Source organism: Oncorhynchus nerka, linkage group LG19, assembly GCF_034236695.1.
Source record: "Oncorhynchus nerka isolate Pitt River linkage group LG19, Oner_Uvic_2.0, whole genome shotgun sequence".
NCBI lineage: Eukaryota > Metazoa > Chordata > Actinopteri > Salmoniformes > Salmonidae > Oncorhynchus > Oncorhynchus nerka.
Genome location: NC_088414.1, coordinates 4207850 through 4231242, shown reverse-complemented (window position 1 = coordinate 4231242; position 23393 = coordinate 4207850). Strand labels below are relative to the sequence as shown.

General features: G+C 43.5%; 1 protein-coding gene across 3 annotated transcripts in view; it reads right to left on the bottom strand.

Annotated features, from left to right (window-relative positions):
• Positions 1–6278: 6278 nt before the first annotated feature.
• LOC115117459 (metal transporter CNNM3-like) overlaps positions 6279–23393 on the bottom strand; it is a 38154-nt gene continuing 21039 nt past the window's right edge. Inside the window, exons 10-13 of one of the 3 annotated variants that reach the window (XM_065004637.1) lie at positions 17992–18122; positions 17781–17910; positions 10263–10316; positions 6279–9899 (exon numbers count right to left, since the gene is read on the bottom strand). In XM_065004637.1, the coding sequence (XP_064860709.1) occupies positions 10300–10316; positions 17781–17910; positions 17992–18122 (278 nt within the window). In that variant the 3' untranslated portion in view covers positions 6279–9899; positions 10263–10299. Of the gene's footprint in view, positions 9900–10262; positions 10317–17426; positions 17597–17780; positions 17911–17991; positions 18123–23393 lie in introns of those variants that run through there. The other 2 variants (XM_065004636.1, XM_065004635.1) reach the window with 2 other exon arrangements.

Below are 23393 nucleotides of genomic sequence, written 5' to 3'. Positions count from 1 at the left end.
GGGATTCTGAGACATGTCAGGCATTTCTCTCCCAGTGTTCCCTCATCTTTGAGCTGCAGGCCCTCTTCGTTTCCTTCAGATTGCTCGAAGATAGCATATCTTATAACGCTGATGCCTGGGAGGGCACTCGCCTGGGCTACGGAGGTGTGGGAGCAACAAACCGCTGTGTGCCACAATCTGGAGGTGTTTGTGGCGGTGGTTTAGGAAGGTGTTGGATTCTCCGATGTCGGGGAGAGAGGTGGCTCGGAAGCTACTGTCAGGATTCCCGTAGTGTGGCTGACTACGTGGTAGACTTTCGCACATTGGCCACCGAGAGCGCCTGGAATCTGGAATCCCTATTTGACACCTTCCTTCATGGATTATTGGAGAGGATTAAAGACTAGCTCGCAGCCCGTGAGCTACCCATGGACCTCGACTCACTCATAGCCCTGACCATAAGGTTTGATGGCAGCCATGGGAACGCAGGAGGGAGAGGAAGTCTATTCCCTCGCTTGTCCTCGGTTTTTCCCTCATCTCTGAAGAATCCTGGAAGTCCCCGACGCCTACACTCCCGAAAGAATCCGAAGGTACGAGTTCCCTCGGGAATCGAGGACTGTCAACTCGTCTCCTCCAGCGCCCATGCAACTGGGCAAGGCTAGATTATCCCCTGAGGAACTGTTATTGTTAAAGTGACTGTTAAACATTGGGACATTACATATCCACCTGTCCAATAAAAATCCCAGGCCCATCAGTAGGTACGAGTACACTGGTGGGCAAAAGAGGGAGTCTCCCATCTCCCTTTACTCGTATTCCTCTCCCATGCTATCCTGGATGACCGGTCTAAATCTCTCCGGGTGCTCCTGGACTCTGCCCTGGAGTCGGAGCTGAGTATCTCCACACAACCCCACTGTATCGACTACCAGGGCCTCAATGACATCACAGTAAAGAACCGTTACCCGCTAACACTCCTCTCCTCGGCGTTCGAGCCTCTCCAAGGGCGCGACTGTATTTTTCGAAGTTGGACCTTTGGAACGCCTACAATCTGGTTCGGATACAGGAAAGAGATGAATGGAAAACGGCCTTTAACACCGTTAGAGGGCACTACAAGGGGATGCCATTCGGTTTGACCAATGCTCCTGCAGTGTTCCAGGCTCTGGTCAATGATGTGCTCCGTGACATGTTGAACAGATTCGTGTTAATTTACCTGGATGACATCCTTGTCTTTTCCCGTTCTTTTCAGGAGCATGTCCTCCACGTCCGAGATGTCCTACAACGCCTCCTGGAGAACCAGTTGTTTGTTCTTTTCAGGAGCATGTCCTCCACGTCCGAGATGTCCTACAACGCCTCCTGGAGAACCAGTTGTTTGTTCTTTTCAGGAGCATGTCCTCCACGTCCGAGATGTCCTACAACGCCTCCTGGAGAACCAGTTGTTTGTTCTTTTCAGGAGCATGTCCTCCACGTCCGAGATGTCCTACAACGCCTCCTGGAGAACCAGTTTGTTCTTTTCAGGAGCATGTCCTCCACGTCCGAGATGTCCTACAACACCTCCTGGAGAACCAGTTGTTTGTTCTTTTCAGGAGCATGTCCTCCACGTCCGAGATGTCCTACAACACCTCCTGGAGAACCAGTTGTTTGTTCTTTTCAGGAGCATGTCCTCCACGTCCGAGATGTCCTACAACACCTCCTGGAGAACCAGTTGTTTGTTCTTTTCAGGAGCATGTCCTCCACGTCCGAGATGTCCTACAACACCTCCTGGAGAACCAGTTGTTCGTTCTTTTCAGGAGCATGTCCTCCACGTCCGAGATGTCCTACAACGCCTCCTGGAGAACCAGTTGTTTGTTCTTTTCAGGAGCATGTCCTCCACGTCCGAGATGTCCTACAACACCTCCTGGAGAACCAGTTGTTTGTTCTTTTCAGGAGCATGTCCTCCACGTCCGAGATGTCCTACAACGCCTCCTGGAGAACCAGTTGTTTGTCAAAGCTGAGAAGTGTGAATTCTATCGTTCCACTATCTCCTTTCTGGTATATGTCATTGCAGCGGGGAACAGATGGATCCTGACAAGATGAGAGCAGTGGTTCGATTGGTTGATTAGCCTCAACCCACGACCAGAGTGCAGCTGCAACGTTTTCTGGGATTTGCACATTTCTACAGCTGCTTTATTCGGGACTACAGCACCCTGGCTTCCCCCCTCTCTGCTCTCACCTCTCCCAAGGTTCTGTTCACATGGTCCCCAGCTGCTGCTCGGTCGTTTTCAGACCTGAAGCATCGGTTCACCGAAATTCACTACTCGATTGAGGGACCTTACAGGTAATTGTATGTGTGGGGCATAGAGATGGGGTAGTGGTTAAAAACTTTAAAGAATCACGTTAACCACTATTATTGAACACAGAATGAGTCCATGCAAATTATTTTGTGATTTGAAAAGCACATTTTTACCTCTGAACGTATTTAGGCTTGCCATAACAAAAAGGTTGAATACTCATTGGCTCAAGACGTTTCAGCTTTACATTTTCTATTAATTGCGAGAATGTTCTACAAACAAAATTCCACTTTAACATTATAGGGTGTTGTGTGTAGATCAGTGACACAAAATCTCAATTGAATCAATTTTAAATTCAGGCTGTAACACAACACAATGTGGAAAAAGTAAAGAGGTGTAAATACTTGAAGGCACTGTATGTTGTAAGAGTAGATGTGATAACGTGTGGCCTCATTAAAAAATATATTTTATGCACAGATTCCAACGGCAAAATCTGTTAAGCCATTGTTGATTAAGTCATTGAGTCATTGTTGATAGACAATCCTTTTTTCACCTCTGACACTCACTTTACGGAATTCAAAATGACAATGTTAGTCTTGTCTTTCAATAATTTGGTCAGTTATGCGGATGTGTAGGTTTAGAATTTGTTGTTGGCATGTCATGCCTAAGTTTGCTAATCTTGCCAATGAAAAAAATCATTAAAGTCGTTGCCAATATCAGTGGGTTTTGTGATGAATGAGCCACCTGATTGAATGACTGATGGAGACGAGTTTGCCTTTTTGCCCGAAATGTCACTCAAGGTGCTCTAAAGCTTTTCACTATCATTCTTTATATAATTGATATTTGCCTCTTCTTTTTGTTCAGTTTAGTCATATGATTTCTAAATGTACAGTACGTTTGCCAATCGGCTGTGCAGCCAGACTTTTTGCCTCATCCCTCTCAATCATACATGTTTTAAATTCCTCATCAATCCATGGGGATTTTAACCTGTTTTTACAGACATTTCCTTAATGGGTTCATGGAGCAATTTCATAGTGCAGCGTCTGGTTGCTCCTCATTACACACTACAGACCAACAGCGTCTGGTTGCTCCTCATTACATACCACAGACCAGCAGCGTCTGGTTGCTCCTCATTACATACCACAGACCAGCAGCGTCTGGTTGCTCCTCATTACATACCACAGACCAGCAGCGTCTGGTTGCTCCTCATTACACACCACAGACCAGCAGCGTCTGGTTGCTCCTCATTACACACCACAGACCAGCAGCGTCTGGTTGCTCCTCATTACATACCACAGACCAGCAGCGTCTGGTTGCTCCTCATTACATACCACAGACCAGCAAATATTCTACAAAGAATCGCTACAAAACGTATTGTATGACCTCTTACACAATATACGAGGCAAAGCTTTTGGAACTTTGGTTTTCCTAGATATGGCTGCCATAATATGATCACTACATCCGATGGATTTTGATAGTTCTTTATAGCAGATTTCGGCAGCATTTATAAACATGTAAATAATACACGTGGATTTCATTCCTGTGCTGTTTGTAAATACCCTGGCAGGTTGACTGATAAGCTGAACCAGGTGCCTTTGGAAAGTATTCAGACCCCTTGTTTTTTCCACACTTCGATACGTTACAGCCTTATTCTAAAATGGATTAAATCAATACAAATCCTCAGCAATCTACACACAATACCCCATAATAAAGTAGAAACAGGTTTATATAATGTTTTGCAAATTCATAAAACAGAAAAAACAGTAATACCTTATTTACATAAGTATTCAGACCCTTTGCTATGCAACTCGAAATTGAGATCAGGTGCATCCTGTTTCCATTGGTCATCCTTGATTGGAGTACACCTGTGTTAAATTACATTCATTGCAGATGATTTGGAAAGGCACACACCTGTCTATATAAGGTCCCACAGTTGACAGTGCATGTCAGAGCAAAGACCACTCCATGAGGTTGAAGGAAATGTCCCTAGAGCATCTGAGACAGGATTATGTCGATGCACAGGTCTGGGGAAGGATACAAAAACATTTCTGCAGCATCGAAGGTCCCCAAGAACACAGTGGCCTCCATCATTCTTAAATGGATGAAGTTTGGAACCACCAAGACTCTACCAGATCTGGTCGCCTGGCCAAACTGAGCAGTTGGGGGAGAAGGGCTTTGGTCAGAGGTGACCAAGAACCTGATGGTCATTCTGACAGAGCTCCAGAGTTTCTCTGTGGAGATGGGAAAACGTTTCAGAAGGACAAATCTCCGCAGCACTCAACCAAACAGGCCTTTATGGTAGAGTGGTCAGACGGAAGGCACTCCTCATGCAAACAGTCAAGCATGGTGGTAGTAGTGTGATGGTTTGGGGATGTTTGCTGCCTCAGGACCTGGACGACCTGCCATCATTGAAGGAGCCATAAATTCTGCTCTGTATCAGAGAATGTATGCCCATCCGTTCATGATCGGAAGCGAAAGTGCAGCTGGGTCAAGGCAATGATCCAAAACCCACAAGCTACTCTACATCAGAATGGCTAAAAAGCAAAAAACAAATCTAGATTTGAAATGGTCCAGACCTACATCCAATTGAGATGTTGTGGCAGGACCTGAAACGAGCAGTTTATACTCCAAAACCCCACAAATGTCTCAGTTCTGCATGGAAGAGTCAAAATTCCCCCACAGCAACGTGACACTGATTAACAACTACCGAAAGCGGTAGTTGCAGTCTTCGCCAACTATCCAACTGTTGCAGACAGTCTTTGCAGTGAAAGGTGGCACAACCAGTTAACAAATGTAAGGGGGCAATTGGGTGTTTTTCACACAGGTGCATTGTGGGTGTTGCATAAGTGTGTTTATTAAATAAATGAAATAAGTATCAGATGTGTTATTTGTTCACTCAGGTTCCCTTGAACTAATATTGGGTTTTGGTTGAAGATCTGTTGCAAAAATAAAGAAAATCAGAAAAGGGGGCAAACACTTTCATATGTGATGTTATTAGTCTAGAATGTTGATGTGTGTCTCAGGCTGCATCTTCTTTGCACTAATCTGATGTGAAAAGAAAAATATCAGATGTTACCTCACCAACTGCTCTCGCAGGTGCAGCATGCTTTTGGCTCCCTCTAGTGTCAACCAGATGTAGGCTACCATACCAAAGACCGCTCTCAGAATAATAACAATGCACCATAGAGTGCATTATTATCTATATCTATAACTCTCAAACTCAACTCTGGACCTCAAAGCCAGTCGTATGGTTGTATTTGTTTATTTCCCTCTAAATCAGGGACTGATTTAGACCTGGGACACCAGGCAGATGCAATTAATTGTATTTAAACAAGGCAAGTCAGTTAAGAACAAATTCTTATTTACAATGATGGCCCACCGGGGAACAGTGGCTTGTTCAGGGGCAAGCCACTCTGCCCCCCAGCCCCAAGCACTACCGGTGCTGACTGGTCATCAGAACCCCAGCCCATCTCCCGCACTGAGCTGCAGGGAAGAAATGATCTCCATGTAGGACCTGGGAAGCTCTATCCTGGGCCCACCAATATCTACTCCACTGGCTTGCTCCTACAGAGCAGCAGAGGTGTGAGAAGAGGGGAGAAAAGAGTTGCAGACTCAGCCCTTGACACATCACTCGCAAAGACATGCAAATGATTGAAAAAAAAGCCACCAGCTTGTACCAGAGGTAAATAAATACAAATCATTTCAGACTCTCCTTTACTCTGATCCTCTTTCCTCTCTCCTGTTGTCATTTTCCCTCCTCTCATCATGAACACTGCTCTCCAGACACTCCTAACTCCCCCCACTTCTCTCCGCCTAAACCCGAAATGAGGGAGGAAAGCTGCTTTCTAACTAAGAAACAAATCAGGTAGAGGAGGCTGGTGAGAGGAGAACGTTATCAAACATATGGAAACCACACATTTGACTCCGTTCCATTGATTCCCTTCCAGAAATTACAATGAGCCCATCCTCCTATAGCTCCTCCCACCAGCCTCTTCTGAAATCAGGGTAAAAAAAATACAAAACTAAAAAAGACAGATGTATACCAGGTCTGGGTTTATTACTAAAAAACAGCAGATATTGAAAGATTTCAATGCAATGTTCCCTGCAGCCACAACTCAGCATTCCAGAGAAAAATTGGGAAAGAATCTATACAAACAAAACCTGGAGAGAAAGTTGACCTGGTCTGGCCTTTATCGTCATGGTAACAGTATTATACATATGTACCTGAAAACTGAGATTAAAACTACAAGTTTAAAATCTACATCCTTGATTCATATTCTTTCTATAAGTATGTATATAATATACAGTTCTCTACATCATCAACAAACAAAATAATTATCCAGATCAGTATAAGTAGCACAAGTAATGATTTTTACAATATACATTCAGTCTTTGATACAATATGAATGGACTTGATACAAAATAATTGTTAAAACAGCTTAACTTTGAATCAAACGGTGAATCACTTAATTAGCATATGTACGTAATTACAGTGCCCTAGGAAAGTATTCAGACCCCTTGACCTTTTCCACATTGTTACAGCCTTATTCTAAAATGTATTAAATAGTTTCCCCCCCCCCCCTCAATCTACACACAATACTCAATAATGACAAAGCAAAAACAGACATTTTTGCTTATTTATTTCAAATAAAAAAAACGTTAATATTTACATAAGTATTCAGACCCTTTTCTCAGTAGTTTGTTGAAGCACCTTTGGCAGTGATTACGTCGAGTTTTCTTGGGTATAACACTACAAGCTTGTATTTTGGGAGTTTCTCCCATTCTTCTCTGCAGATCCTCTCAAGTTCTGTCAGGTTGGATGGGGAGCATTGCTCCGCAGCTATTTTCAGGTCTCCCCAGAGATGTTTGATGGGGTTCAAGTCCGGGTTCTGGCTGGGTCATTCGAGGACATTGAGACTTGTCCCGAAGCCACTCCTGCATTGTCTTGGCTGTGTGCTTTGGGCCATTGTCCTGTTGGAAGGTGAACCTTCACCCCCCAGTCGGAGGTCCTGAGCAGGTTTCCATCAAGGAGCGCTCTGTTCGTCTTACCTTGATCCTGACTAGTCTCCCAGTTCCTGCCACTGAAAGATCTCCCCACAGCATGATGCTGCCACCACTACTCTTCACCATAGGAATGGTGTCAGGTTTCCTCCAGATGTGAAGCTTGGCATTCAGGCAAAAATTTTCAATCTTGGTTTCATCAGACCAGAGAATCTTGTTTCTCATGGTCTGAGAGTCTTTCGGTGCCTTTTGGCAAACTCCAAGAGGGCTGTCATGTGCCTTTTACTGAGGAGTGTCTTCCGTCTAGCCACTCTGCCATAAAGGCCTGATTGGTGGAGTGCTGCAGAGATGGTTGTCCTTCTGGAAGGTTCTCCCATCTCCACAGAGGAACTCTAGAGGGCTGTCAGAGCGACCAGCAGGTTCTTGGTCACCTCCCTGACCATTGCCCTACTCTCCTGCTCAGTTTGGCCGGGCGACCAGCTCTAGGAAGAGTCTTGGTGGTTCCAAACTTCTTCCATTTAAGAATGATGGAGGCCTCTGTGTTCTTGGGGACCTTCAGTGCTGCAGAAATGTGTTGGTACCCTGCCTCAGATCTGTGCCTCGCCACCATCCTGTCCCGGAGCTCTACGGACAATTCCTTCGACCTCATGGCATGGTTTTATCTCTGACATGCACTGTCAACTCTGGGACCTTATATTGACAGGTGTGTGCCTTTCCAAATCATGTCCAATCAATTGAATTTACCACAGGTGGACTCCAATCAAGTTGTAGAAACAGCTCAAGGATGAATGGAAACAGGATGCACCTGAGCTCAATTTCGAGTCTCATTAGCAAAGGGTCTGAATACTTATGTAAATAAGGTACTGTTTTTTGTTTTGAATAAATTAGCAGAAAACAAACTAAGAAAACAGTTTGATTTGTCATTGTGTGTAGATTGCTAATGATTTTTTTTATTGTTAAAGTAGATAAACACAAACGAGACCCTCCCTCAGAAGGGTGGGGAAGGACTGAGGCAAACAAGATGGCCGACCCCTAACATGACCCCTGGGAAACACTGTCATGTTCATTAGGCACCAAACAGAAGAACACGACTGAAACAGGGTTGGACTACCCAAACATGTCCAATAAGAAATTCTTGTTTTTAATTTTCCATTGCAAAACATTTTGCTATGGTCTGCACACTGTGCACTCTGATCCACTCCAAAGACTCCTACCCCCTCTTTGTTTGATATTTGCAGATCAGAATGAATCAGATAGGTCATGGTGAAAGGTCCCATAGGCCTGACAAAGTCTAGGTGGAGTCACCACCTTTTCTTTAGCTCAACCAACATTAATTCAATAACTAAGGCCTACAAGAAAAGGGTAGACGGCTATGGGCCAGGGGAAGGCATTAAGGGAAGGCCCAAGGGGTTGATCCTGGGCCAGGCCGTTCTCTAGGTTTCCAGTCTCTACAGTGGGTAACAGATGTGTTCCCTGCACACATGGGTAGGTACGCTGCAACATGGGAAATTGAGTTTCCTGAAGGAGTCTGTAAGACTGAATACTGATGGCCAATACACATATGGCCAAACAGCAGACACACACTCCCACACCTGGACACAGAAGTGATGCGGAATGTTAATGGAACTCAACCTACTGGGCTATCAAGGATGAGAAAAATCAACAAGGTGTTTTAGATATGACACAAACACACACACACTACGGCAACTTCATGAATCTTGTTGGCCACACAAAAAGAATGCCTGAAAGCAGATTGGCTCAGGGTAATCTGCCTCGCTCATCACAGCTCAGACCTAAAAGAATGCCAGAAAGCAGATTGGCTCAGGGTAATCTGCCTCGCTCATCACAGCTCAGACCTAAAAGCTAAACGTCTGACTGTGCAAAGGAATGCGCATCGAATCAGCTCTCTTAAACGGATAGTTCACCGAAAATGTTAAAATACGAAAATGTTCAAATAGATATTTATTAAATGTTGGGCGATCGATCACTAACTAAAGAAGAAAATACAGGCCTTCATTAGGCACCAATAAGTACTGCATTGAATGGTATAAACAACAAAAACAAGCAATATTTGGCTCTACATACAAATATGTATGCATCTGAAATGTGGGAGTGTATAAAATGAAATGGACGTATAATTCAACGACTAAAGCAAATCACCACACTTTAGTGCAAATCAACTGTTTTTTTTTGTGTGTTTTTTTTACCACCCTCTGTCTAATGCTTGGATGGACGGGTTTTGACAATCCACGCACACACGTACACCCACAGGAGGTTAAGGTGAGTCGCTTTGGCACACTGATAATAAATGAAGGAACAGGCAATGTAACGTTTAGGAAAGGAGGCTGAATTACAACAGGGAAGACACACACACACACACACACACAGGTATGCATACACACGCACAAAAGTCATGGCTGATTCAATGCGAAACATAATGAATGAGAAGTACAGCTGAGGATGGTGCAGCAGCGACACACACGCTCACACTAGCCAGGTTCAATCACTGCATTTCAGAGATAAAACACATTAACTCCTAAAAACAGTCGCACGTGGCTGTCGGTTGGTCGTCTGAGTAACACACGTCGTTCTGAGGGAGAGAACCGCATTACCCATGAGCCTCCTCTTCTGTGGAACTCTCCTGGGATTTACTGCCACCTGTAGAACCCAGCCAATGAGAGAGAGGAGGAGGGCGTGAGTGGGGGAGATGACATCACAATGCCACCCGTTATGACTTCCACAATGGCACCGGAGAAACAAATCACAATGCAGCCCACTATGAAGTCACAATGCAGCCCACTATGAAGTCACAATGCATTTAGTCTTTACCTCCTGTGGGTGTACTGTATACACAGCAGATGAAGGAGAAGAGTGGGAAAAGAGCGACATACATACGCAGTAGAGAGGGATGAGATAGGGCAGGCAGAAAAGGACAGAAATATGGGACAAGAGAGAGTATGAGAAAACAAATGGGCTTTCCATGCACTCTCATTCACCCGGACCTGATTGCTTTTATTTTACCTTTATTTAACCAGGTAGGCCAGTTGAGAACAAGTTCTCATTTACAACTGCGACCTGGCCAAGATAAAGCAAAGCGACAAAAAAACAGAGTTACACGTAGAATAAACAAAAGTACAGTCTATAACACAATAGAAAAATCTATATACAGTGTGTGCAAATGGAGTAAGGAGGTAAGGCAAAAAATAGGCCATAGTAGTGAAGTAATTACAATTTAGCAAATGAACACTGGAGTGATGGATGTGCAAGTAGAAATACTGGTGTACAAAAGCACAAAAAAAAAGTAAATAAAAACAATATGGGGATGAGGTAGGTAGTTGAATGGGCTATTTACAGATGGGCTATGTACAGCTGCAGCGATCGGTAAGCTGCTCATATAGCTGATGCTTGAAGTTAGTGAGGGAGAAATAAGTCGCCAACTTCAGCGATTTTTGAAATTCGTTCCAGTCATTGGCAGCAGAGAACTGGAAGGAAAGGCGGCCAAAAGGAGGAATTGGCTTTGGGGATGACAAGTGAGATATACCTGCTTGAACGCGTGCTTCGGGTGGGTGTTGCTATGGTGACCAGTGAGCTGAAATAAGGCGGCACTTTACCTAGCAAAGACTTATAAATGACCTGGAGCCAGTGGGTTTGGCGACGAATATGTAGCGCGGGCCAGCCAATGAGAGCATACAGGTCGCAGTGGTGGGTAGTATATGTGGCTTTGGTGACAAAATGGATGGCACAGTGATAGACTACATCCAGTTTGCTGAGTACAGTGTTGGGGGCTATTTTGTAAATGACATCATTTCGGTAGGATAGTCAGTTTTACGAGGGTATGTTTGGCAGCGTGAGTGAAGGAGGCTTTGTTGTGAAATAGGAAGCCGATTCTAGATTTCATTTTGGATTGGAGATGCTTAATATGAGTCTGGAAGGAGAGTTTACAGTCTAGCCAGAAACACAGGTATTTGTAGTTGTCCACATATTCTAAGTCAGAACCGTCCAGAGTAGTGATGCTAGTCGGGCGGGCGGGTAGTGATCGGTTGAAGAGCATGCATTTAGTTTTACTAGCATTTAAAAGCATTTGGAGGCCACGGAAGGATTGTTGCATGGCGTTGAAGCTCGTTTGGAGGTTTGTTAACACAGTGTCCAAAGAAGGGCCAGATGTATACAGAATGGTGTCGTCTGCGTAGAGGTGGATCAAGGAATCACACGCAGCAAAAGCAACATCATTGATATTTACAGAGAAAAGAGCAGGCCTGAGAATTGAACCCTGTGGCACCCCCAGACTGCCAAAGGTCCGGACATCAGGCCCTCCAATTTGACACACTGAACTCTATCTGAGAAGTAGTTGGTAAACCAGGCGAGGCAATTTGAGAAACCAAATGCTTGTAATCTCATGATTATATCTCACTATCTGTGTGATACAAATAAAGGGCACTAACTATTGAGAGGAAATAGTCTAAGTCTAAAGAAACTCTTCCATCTGAGAGGGTTCCACTCAGCAAGCGTTATTCTAGTGTCTGAGAAGGATCTGCCAAAGAGACAAACCTTTCTTAAGGCCATATTCAGACTTGAAATCGGCTTAATCTTCCCATAAACCATTAATTGATGTCAATGGGAGACTCCCGTGAACATTCAAGTGTAGTGGATCTCAAGTCTGAATAAAGCCCTTAATGACTGACTGTAAAAGAAAATGCCTAGACGGTTTAATTCTCTCTCTCTCAATACCTTGGTAACCTTTCAGAGAGAGAGAGTGTGTGTGTGTACGATTGATGTCATGCTACTGAGAAGACCATAGCTGTGTTCGAATACCCATACTAACATTCTGTATACTACATCCTTAATGAGTATATACACTGCTCAAAAAAATAAAAAGGGAACACTTAAACAACACAATGTAACTCCAAGTCAATCACACTTCTGTGAAATCAAACTGTCCACAACACTGATTGACAATACATTTCACATGCTGTTGTGCAAATGGAATAGACAACAGGTGGAAATTATAGGCAATTAGCAAGACACCCCCAATAAAGGAGTGGTTCTGCAGGTGGTGACCACAGACCACTTCTCAGTTCCTATGCTTCCTGGCTGATGTTTTGGTCACTTTTGAATGCTAGCGGTGCTTTCTCTCTAGTGGTAGTATGAGAAGGAGTCTACAACCCACTCAAGTGGCTCAGGTAGTGCAGCTCATCCAGGATGGCACATCAATGCGAGCTGTGGCAAGAAGGTTTGCTGTGTCTGTCAGCGTAGTGTCCAGAGCATGGAGGCGCTACCAGGAGACAGGCCAGTACATCAGGAGACGTGGAGGAGGCCGTAGGAGGGCAACAACCCAGCAGCAGGACCGCTACCTCCACCTTTGTGCAAGGAGGATCAGGAGGAGCACTGCCAGAGACCTGTAAAATGACCTCCAGCAGGCCACAAATGTGCATGCGTCTGCTCAAACGGTCAGAAACAGACTCCATGAGGGTGGTATGAGGTCCCGACGTCCACAGGTGGGGGTTGTGCTTACAGCCCAACACCGTGCAGGACGTTTGGCATTTGCCAGAGAACACCAAGATTGGCAAATTCGCCACTGAGCACGTGACAGACGTGACAGAGTCTGGAGACGCCGTGGAGAATGTTCTGCTGCCTGCAACATCCTCCAGCATGACCGGTTTGGCGGTGGGTCAGTCATGGTGTGAGGTAACGCCAGATGTAGCCTGACTGCCATTAGGTACCGAGATGAGATCCTCAGACCCCTTGTGAGACCATATGCTGGTACGGTGGCCCTGGGTTCCTCCTAATGCAAGACAATGCTAGACCTCATGTGGCTGGAGTGTGTCAGCAGTTCCTGCAAGAGAAAGGCATTGATGCTATGGACTGGCCCGCCCGTTCCCCAGACCTGAATCCAATTGAGCACATGTGGGACATCATGTCTCGCTCCATCCACCAACGCCACGTTGCACCACAGACTGTCCAGGAGTTGGTGGATGCTTTAGTCCAGGTCTGGGAGGAGAACCCTCAGGAGACCATCAGTCACCTCATCAGGAGCATGCCCAGGCGTTGTAGGGAGGTCATACAGGCACGTGGAGGCCACACACACTACTGAGCCTCATTTTGACTTGTTTTAAGGACATTACATCAAAGTTGGATCAGCCTGTAGTGTGGTTTTCCACTTAAATTTTGAGTGTGACTCCAAATCCAGACCTCCATGGGTTGATAAATTTGATTTCCATTGATCATTTGTGTGTGATTTTGTTGTCAGCACATTTAACTATGTAAAGAAAAAAGTATTTAATAAGAATATTTCATCCATTCAGATCTAGGATGTGTTATTTTAGTGTTCCCTTTATTTTTTTGAGCAGTGTATTATGAGTTCATTTTAGTATACTGTAAATGAACGGTATCCTTTCAGTTGAGCATACTAGCGCTTCGCCTGTCTACCGGAAGTTGATGGTGTTGCTCTTGACAGCTTGTTAGCACAACAAATTAATAGCTAGTCATTTTATGATTTTGGGTGTGTTTGTCAATTCAATTTGGAGTGCCAGAGAGCGGTCAATTCGAAAACTCAGAGCGTTTTGCTCTCGGAGAGTTCAGAGTACACTCTGGCCGAGGAGTAGGGTTGATCCGAGCATTCTGACCTTACAACGGCAGTCAAGCACCCAAGCTAACAATCTAACACGACCATCGGTCCCAGGCATGGTCTTAGTTATACGGCCCACCGGCCAGGAGGCTCGAGGCAGCTGAGGGTCCACCATCATTCCTACTTGGCCAATTTCCAGGCTGGCCATTTCTCTCCACCATTTCCCTCTGTGCTGTAGACTTGGTAGGTAATCCTGAATGAATCGGGCCCAGAAATGGTCAGCTAAGATCTGGCTGTGTCGCCAACGAGGTTGGTATCAGCATACATGGCTTGAGGAAGTGACGCATCTCGGCGTCCCATCAAGAGCATATTCGGTGTAACCGGATCGGGGTCAGCGTTGTCTGCAGAGAGATATCCCAAGGGTTTGGAGTTCAGAATCCCTTCCACCTCTATCAGGACGGCCCTCAAGACAGTTTCAGTGACAGTTTGGTCCCCCAGGACGACTCGTAAGGCCGTCGTTACAGATTTGATCTCTCTCCTCCAAAATGAGGAGGTCCTGGAGGGTTACATTTTAATGAGATTTGTTGGTCCATCAGCTGATCCTGGAGGCTGGGTTCCATGGCTTGGAAAGCATCCTACAACCTGGCTTCTCCTGCCTTGAAGTTCGTACCTCTGTCAGCCAGGATCTCCTAGGGTTTCCCCCGTCGGGAGATAAACCGCCGTAGGGCCATGAGGAAGGCTTCCGTATCCAAACTCTCCAGTAGGTCCAGGTGGACACATCTAGTTTTCAAACACTTGAATAGAATGCCCCAGCGCTTTTCCACTCGACGACTAGCTTGATCGTCAAGGGGCCAAAGCAATCTGTTGACCAGAAGGGTGGTTTAAGGAGGCGCAAGCGAGCAGGGGGTAAATCTGCCATTTTGGGCACTGTGGCTCCGGCCCGCCATCTCTGACATTCTACGCAGGCGTATTGGTGCTTACGAATGGCTCCTCGTCCTCCAAGTATCCAGTACTTCCGCCTCATCTCCCCATAGACCCTCTCTGGCCCTGGGTGGAGAAGCCTCTCATCCTAACTCTTGATGAGGAGCCTGGTAAGAGGGTGTCTGGAGTCAAGGATAATTGGGTGAATAACATCGGGGTCCAAAACGTCTGCTTGGCGCAGCCTCCCTCCGACTCTGATCACTCCAAGGATTTGAGTCTGGGGCGAGAGAGAGAAGACGGCTCTCCTTAGCAACTTCCCTACCGGCTTTCAGAGCTTTTAGCTCCTCAGGGAAGAACACCTCACTCTGACCATTTTACTCACCCTAGCAGAGCTGGTTAGGCTGTTTTCATGTTATCCAGATCATTGGTGACTAACTGTGCTGCTGGCAACAATTTAATGACTCTTTGTTTGGCAACATTTACTGACCCATATTCAACAGGTGTTGAGCGTTCGTAAATTCACCAGTTATTTTGCACTCTGGCACACTCTGAAATCGGAGTCGATAGCCAGAATTAACAATGTCCATTGAGAACACACTTAGCTAAGAATGGTGTGAATAATCAAGTCAATAAACATTGGGCAGTTACTTAGCATATAGTTATACTACCTGGCAAGTTTGATGTATTAGCCAATTAACGTTAGGTAACTAGTTGCTGTAATGCCTCGCATGTAAGGACAGCGTAGCTAACAAATTGTCAGCCAAATGTGTAATTTAACTGATTTGAAAAGTAATTTCTTTATTAGATTACTTTAACTAATTATGATGAATGTTAAGCAATGAATTTTGTAACCACTTCGCAATTTTCTTCAAATCTGAAAATGTGAAGCCACGCCCATTTTCTGAAGAATTGCATTATGGGCCCTAAAAGCACAGAAATAGTGTCTACTGCTTGTATCCTTAGTAGATTGGCAAATTTAGTACGACATCCAGTAACTTTTGGCATACTAACTACATCCATACTATGACCAACAAGCATACTACATACTCAATTTCCGCCACAAATAGTACGGTTATTATCAGTATTCGAACACAGCTCATGACTCTTACCTCATGCACACAGAAAACACTAACAGTAGTTGTCAATGTTGTCAAAGAAAGAAAAGTTTGCAGGGAACTCTGGAGTGGCCAGAGGAAAGGACAGGGGAGTGGCCAGAGGACAGGGGAGTGGCCAGAGGACAGGCCAGAGGAGAAAAGGAAGAGAAAAAAAGAGAGAAGTCTAAGTTCACCCAAACACAGTAAAGGTTATAAAGGTTACACATGAGAAACGTAACAACAATTATCATCATACTTCATGGGGGTCTGGGAAGGTGTGTGTCTGGTGTACAGTATGTATGTACAGTTGAAGTCGGAAGTCATGGGGGTCTGGGAAGGTGTGTGTGGTGTACAGTATGTATGTACAGTTGAAGTCGGAAGTCATGGGGGTCTGGGAAGGTGTGTGTGGTGTACAGTATGTATGTACAGTTGAAGTCGGAAGTTTACATACACTTAGGTTGGAGTGATTAAAACTCATTTTTCAACCACTCCACAAATTTCTTGTTAACAAACTATAGTTTTGGCATGTCGGTTAGGACATCTACTTTGTGCATGACACAAGTCATTTTTCCAACAATTGTTTACAGACAGATTACTTCACTTATAATTCACTGTGTCACAATTCCAGTGGGTCAGGAGTTTACATACACTAAGTTGACTGTGCCTTTAAACAGCTTGGAAAATTCCAGAAAATGATGTCATGGCTTTAGAAGCTTCTGATTGACTCAAATGATGTCAATTAGCCTATCGGAGATGTACCTGTGGATGTATTTCAACCTACAAACTCAGTGCCTCTTTGCTTGACAACATGGGAAAATCAAAAGAAATCAGCCAAGACCTCAGAAAAAAATGTAGACCTCCACAAGTCTAGTTCATCCTTGGGAGAAATTCCCAAACGCCTGAAGGTTCTATGTTCATCTGTACAAACAATAGTACGCAAGTATAAACACCATGGGGCCACGCAGCCGTCATACCGCTCAGGAAGGAGAAGCGTTCTGTCTCCTAGTAATGAAAGTACTTTGGTGCGAAAATGTGCAAATCAATCCCAGAACAACAGCAAAGGATTTTGTGAAGATGCTGGAGGAAACAGGTACAAAAGTATCTATATCCACAGTAAAACGAGTCCTATATCGACATATACCTGAAAGGCCACTCAGCAAGGAAGAAGCCACTGTTCCAAAACCGCCATAAAAAAGCCAGAGAGTTTGCAACTGTATATGGGGACAATGATTGTACTTTTTTGGAGAAATGTCCTCTGGTCTGATGAAACAACAATAGAACTGTTTGGCCATAATGACCATCGTTATGTTTGGAGGAAAAAGGGGGAGGCTTGCAAGCTGAAGAACACCATCCCAACCGTGAAGCACGAGGGTGGCAGCATCATGTTGTGGGGGTGCTTTGCTGCAGGATGGTCTGGTGCACTTCACAAAATAGATGGCATCATGAGGGAGGAAAATTATGTGGATATATTGAAGCAACATCTCAAGACATCAGTCAGGAAGTTAAAGCTTGGTCGCAAATGGGTCTTCCAAATGGACAATAACCCCAAGCATACTTCCAAAGTTGTGGAAAAATGGCTTAAGGACAACAAAGTCAAGGTATTGGAGTGGCCGTCATAAAGCCCTGACCTCAATCTTATAGAACATTTGTGGGAGGAACTGAAAAAGCATGTGTGAGCAAAGAGGCCTACAAACCTGACTCAGTTACACCAGCTCTGTCAGGAGGAATGGGCCAAAATTCACTCAACTTATTGTGGGAAGCTTGTGGAAGGCTACCTGAAACATTTGACCCAAGTTAAACAATTTAAAGGCAATGCTACCAAATACTAATTGAGTGTATGTAATCTTCTGACCCACTGGGAATGTGTTGAAAGAAATAAAAGCTGAAATAAATTACTCTACTATTATTCTGACATTTCACGTAAACTTCCGACTTCAATTGTATGTCTATGTGACCTACCTTGCGTGGTGATGTTCCTCTCGTTGAGCAGCTTGGTCTGACTGTTGGGCAGGATCTTGATTTCAGAAGGGTCTGGGCTCTGGCCAACACGTGACGCCATCAGAGCATTCAGGTACTGCATGCGAGTCACCTGGCAGAGGGAGGGCACTGTGAGTCTGACACACACACGACACTCACCCTCACACGTATTCTAACACAGACACACCCTCACCCGTATGAGCTGCAGGTCAGTGAGGGCACGGACGGTGTAGTCAGGACAGTAGCTGGACGAGCTGGTGGCATCTCCCAACTCAAACGGATCCCTGGGAGAACGACGCTGGGTCGACACTGGAGACTGGTGCACTGGACACACATACAAGAGCATCAAACAAACGTGCACACACGCACACACACACGCACACACACACACACGCGGTGGTGTTGCACTGAAGTTCACAGGAATCTCAAGGGACACAACCCCTGTGTCAGCTCATTTTGTGCTTCCCTGTCAAACTGTGTCACCACATTGAAATACAGCATCATATGACACTAACTTTGCATTATCAAATATCAAAAACAATAGAATGCAACATGCAACACTGGTAGCCTGGAACTCAAGATAAAAGCACTAGCTAGCGAATGTTGTGGTGTGATACATCAGAGGGCTGTGTTCATTAGGCATGAAACGGAAGAAAATGTACACCCCCCCCCCCAAAAAAACACTCCTTATTGTTTTCAACGTTGTGAAACGTTAATAATTTTTTTATTCCGTTGAATAAATGTGTGACGTTAAAGGATGTGGATCGTCCTTCAAGTGCCGTCTGTAAATCCAAATGTTGTAACCGCCACGCTAGACTGGCCATCATCTTGCTGCTTCTACGGTCTGGAAATGTGCAATCTAAATCAGGTCCTGACATTTTTACCCCTGCCACATTAAGTAGTCAGAGTGGCCTGAAGTTTCTGCATATGAATGCAAGAGGTATTCTGCCGAAGTATGATTTTGTGAATATATGGATTAAAAACTGCCGTCCCTGACGTATTTATGCTTTCTGAAACTGGGTAAAAATATATATATATATACAGACATAAATATTGGTATTAATGGTTACAATATTTTTCATGCAGATGGTAAATCTAAGGGTGGTGTTGTTGCTGTATACGCAAGTTCTCAGCGGTCGATCTGACTTCTGTTATTAAAACTAAGCAATTTGAATATTTGTTTTTGAACCTAAACCTCGGCTCATCTTTAAATATTGTTGCATCTTGTTGTTATTGACCTCCATCTGCTACTGTTGGCTTTCTGGATTGTATTTTTAGAACTGTTATCACAGCATGTCAACTCGGAGTTTGTCTTGATGGCTGATCTGAATCAGGATTGGTTAACCAGCCATGACTAAGCATTTTTGGGTCTCCTTGATAAGATCAGTTTTTTCATTAAAAAGGTTCAGCTGTCGGCAACACACACTACGGAATGTGTGGTCGACCAGCTTCATTATTGCAACAATTAAATCGATGTTAAATGAAGATGATTGTTTGAAGAAATGACAAAGTCTCTCTCAGTATACATGAATTTCCACTACATTTTTGGCAACGAGGAGAAGATCTGCAACTTCACCTGTCGACCGCTCCTGAAGATCTGTGAAGATCTGTGAAGATCTGTGGAGATCTGTGGAGATCTGTGGAGATCTGTTAAGATCTGATAAGATCTGTGTAAGATCTGTGAAGATCTGTGAAGATCTGTGAAGATCTGTGAAGATCTGTGTAAGATCTGTGTAGATCTGTGAAGATCTGTGTAAGATCTGTGAAGATCTGTGAAGATCTGTGTAAGATCTGTGAAGATCTGTGTAAGATCTGTGACGATATGTGGAGATCTGTGAAAATCTGTGTAAACTGGGCACAGGGGATCCGAAATTGGGATCTCAGGGAAACCGCACTCACGATAGAGCAGCTAGACCCGCCTAAGACCTGAGAGGAAGTGGACGCGGGTGGATGCCTGATACCAAAATTAGTACTGAGAGAGTTAGGCTTAGACAATCTATCAATAAGTGATGAAGATGTAAAAATAAGAAGCCCCTGTTGAGGGTATGCTCAGAGCGAGGTCTTCCTTACGAGGGTCACAGCTGAGGTAACTAGCAGGACTGAGTTGAGTTGATAAGAGTGTTCGTAAGGGAGTTATCCTCGGACATGATTGTTAAATTAGCCAGCTGCGGGTAACCAAAAGTCCATATCCGTGGTACTGGGTTGATCAGGACTGGTGAGGGTATTGTGTAGAGCGAGGAACTAGAGCGCGAGTGGACTTGCGAGAGAACTCTGCTTGGTGAAGCTCATTGAACGAGGGACTAGAGTGCAGGTGACGCCTTACGAGGGCATCTGGCTTGGTGAAGTTCAAATTATAACATGGAATGTTTTGATAAATGAGGTAAACAGGTATGCCCTGACTATTTTTTAGATGTTATTGCGAGTGTTTTGATATTCCTGGTACTTGGATTGGATTTTTGGGACCGTGTTACATTGTTAGATAGGAGACCTGGGTACTCTGTAGGTAGATTTGAATAGACATAAAATAATCTATTCCACAGTAGGCAATATCCCCGGGTGGATACAACACCCCGTTTTGGGACCACCAATATTTTGATAAAGGACAGGTTTCCCTGTTCATATAGACCTGGGTTTGAAATCTAAAAACAGCGCTAACCTGGTTTTCCTCGTCTGTCTCATCCCCCCCTGTGTGTCCTATGTTCGTGATATGAGAGTTGTGAGAGTGTGGAAATCATTTGGATAATAGGTTTCGATATGTAGCATTATCTTGGGGTTCCGTCCATCACTGCCCATCATAGAATATCACGGAATGCTATTTTAGAACAGTAGTGGCAAGTGTATCATTTCTGGAAGTCTAGAGAACCGTTGATGATACGTGTGGAGCATTATTCCCATGACCGGCCCGGGCAGCGTCCAGGAAACTAAAGTTCTTGGATTATGGCGATGGAGTCGTTGAAAATGCATATATATGTGTTATACATGGAAATGAAATGAAATAATAAGCTGATTTTTAAAAATCACACATCTTTATAATTTGGTTATTTGTGGGATTTACTTGTCATTTCGATAGGCATAGGTTCTATGTTACTGACTCTAATCTGGGTTTCTGATTGCAATTCAACTATTGCCATGTTTTTCTTAGACATAAGCAGCCAATGTACATTTTAAAAGATGTAAACTGAACGTTTTAGCAGCTTGTTTAGATCAAATTGAAAGGACAATTTATTCAACATGAATAGAGGGGCTATTTCGAGGTAGTAATTTTGTGTGTTGCCTAAGACCACAACGTAAACACTGCCTTCTAGTAAAGGAGAGAATAATCATGTTTTGGTTTATTTGATTTTATAAACCTTACGATGGGTGACAGTGACATTGATAAAGGGGATTGATATATTGATGTGTTGACAGGACGTGAGTGGTATATGTTATTAGTGCTTTTTTGGATAGCACCTAATAATGCCATATTTCAGTAATTTGAAGAATACTAATACATTCAATACTAGGTTAAATTATTGAGCCTTGCGATTGAGAAATAGATTAGCTGCGACTGTAAGGGAAGCATTGGGACATTTGGAGCAGAGGTATGAGAAATGTTCTTTGACAGCTTCTGATTATTGTTGCTCGGTTTCAGAGTTTTGGTAACAGCAGTGAATTGGAGCAGGAAGGTAATGTCATTTTAAACAATCATCTGTTTCCATTACGTGGAACAGTGGCAAGTATTTCAAGTGAATGTTTTAATATTGAGCTCCAGACAGCACCAACTTTTTGTAGGTCCTAGATTTGTTATAAGAGGTTTTATATTTTGACTAAATTAATTCAACAGGTTAAAATGATAAGATTACCAGAAAGGGGCTCTCTGATTGTTTACCATAAGGTGTCTATTCCACTTAACTTCTCTAGGGTAGGGGGCAGCATTCAGAATTTTGGATGAAAAGCATGCCCAAATTAGAAGGTCTGCTACTCGGGCCCAGAATATATTATATGCATATAACTGGTAGATTTGGATAGAAAACACTCTAAAGTTTCCAAAACTGTTAAAATAGTGTCTGAGTATAACAGAACTGATTTCAGGAAGTATTTTCTTTGTTGGTTTTGTAGTTTTTTATTCAATGCCATTACCATATCCATTGACTTAGGACTCAATTTGCAGTTCCTATGCCTTCCACTAGATGTCAACAATCTTTAGAAATGGTTTCAGGCTTGTATTCTTATAAATGAGGGAGTAAGACCAGTCTGAATGAGTGGACCCTAACGTATCACAGAGCTTTTTCATGCGCAATCCCAAGAGAGTGCATTTCTTGTTGACCTTTTATATTGACGACGTTATTGTCCGGTTAAAATATTATAGATCATTTAGGCTAAAAACAACCTGAGGATTGAATATAAACATCGTTTGACATGTTTCTATGAACTTTACGGATACAATTTGGATTTTGTGTCTGCCTGTTTTGACTGCGTTTGAGCCTGAAGAAAACGCGAACCAAATGGAGGTTTTTGGATATAAAGAGACTTTATCAAACAAAAGGAACATTTATTGAGTAAATGAATGTCTTCTGAGTGCAACCATATGAAGATCATCAAAGGTAAACGATTAATTTTCTCTCTATTTCTGAGTTTTGTAACAGTTCTGCTTGGCTGGTTAATGTTTGTAATAATTTGTCAACTGGGCTATGTTCTCAAATAATCGTAAGGTATGCTTTCGCCATAAAGCATTTTTGAAATCTGACGCCGTGGTTGGATTCACAAGAAGTGAATCTTTAAACCTATGTAAAATATGTTTTGTTTTCAGAATTTTTATAATGAGTATTTCTGTAATTGAATTTGGCTCTCTGCAATCTCACTGGATGTTGACCAGATGGGAAGCTAGCGTCCCACAAACCCTAGAGAGGTTAACGGAACACTATTATCTGATGTGTTTTGAGCAGGATTTTTTCCTGAAGGAAGTCCACTACAGTATGTATGTTACGGGAGCTCCCACATTAAATAAGTCCTGGCAAATTGTTTGTTTTTACCTTACATTATGAATATTTGTTAGTGTTTTTAATGCTTTATCTGATTTATTGTGAGTGGTCCATTTCACTTGGTTTAGTGGGTTTTTCACAGGTTCTAGCCAAGTTATCTTAAAGGGGCACAAACATTTAATTTTTAAAGTTTTTATGTTCCGAGTTAATTGAACTTGTGAATTATTTTATAAGGAATGTACTGCATACACTTACTGTAATCTGGGATATGAAACTGTTTTTAAATCATTGATCGAATAGAGAAATAAACACTTATTTGAAGGGTTTGAATGAGATTTGATCTCTGTCCTGACTTTCTAGTGTGGTTTGATCACCCTCACTGGAACGCCCGAGAGACGTTGGGTGATGATTTAAAGGTCATATGTAATACTGATTTGAAGGAAATTTGTAAGACTGATAATTATGTCGTTTTAATTAATAGTTGTGTGATTCGGACCACGAGAGAAGGATAGACCTGTCTCTAGTCTATTTTACTATGAGTTTATGAGTACGTTTTTTTTCTTTCTTTATGGAGTTAAAAGGTAGTAATTATAATTTGATTTGTTGTTTTTACACATGAATCACTTTGGGAGTC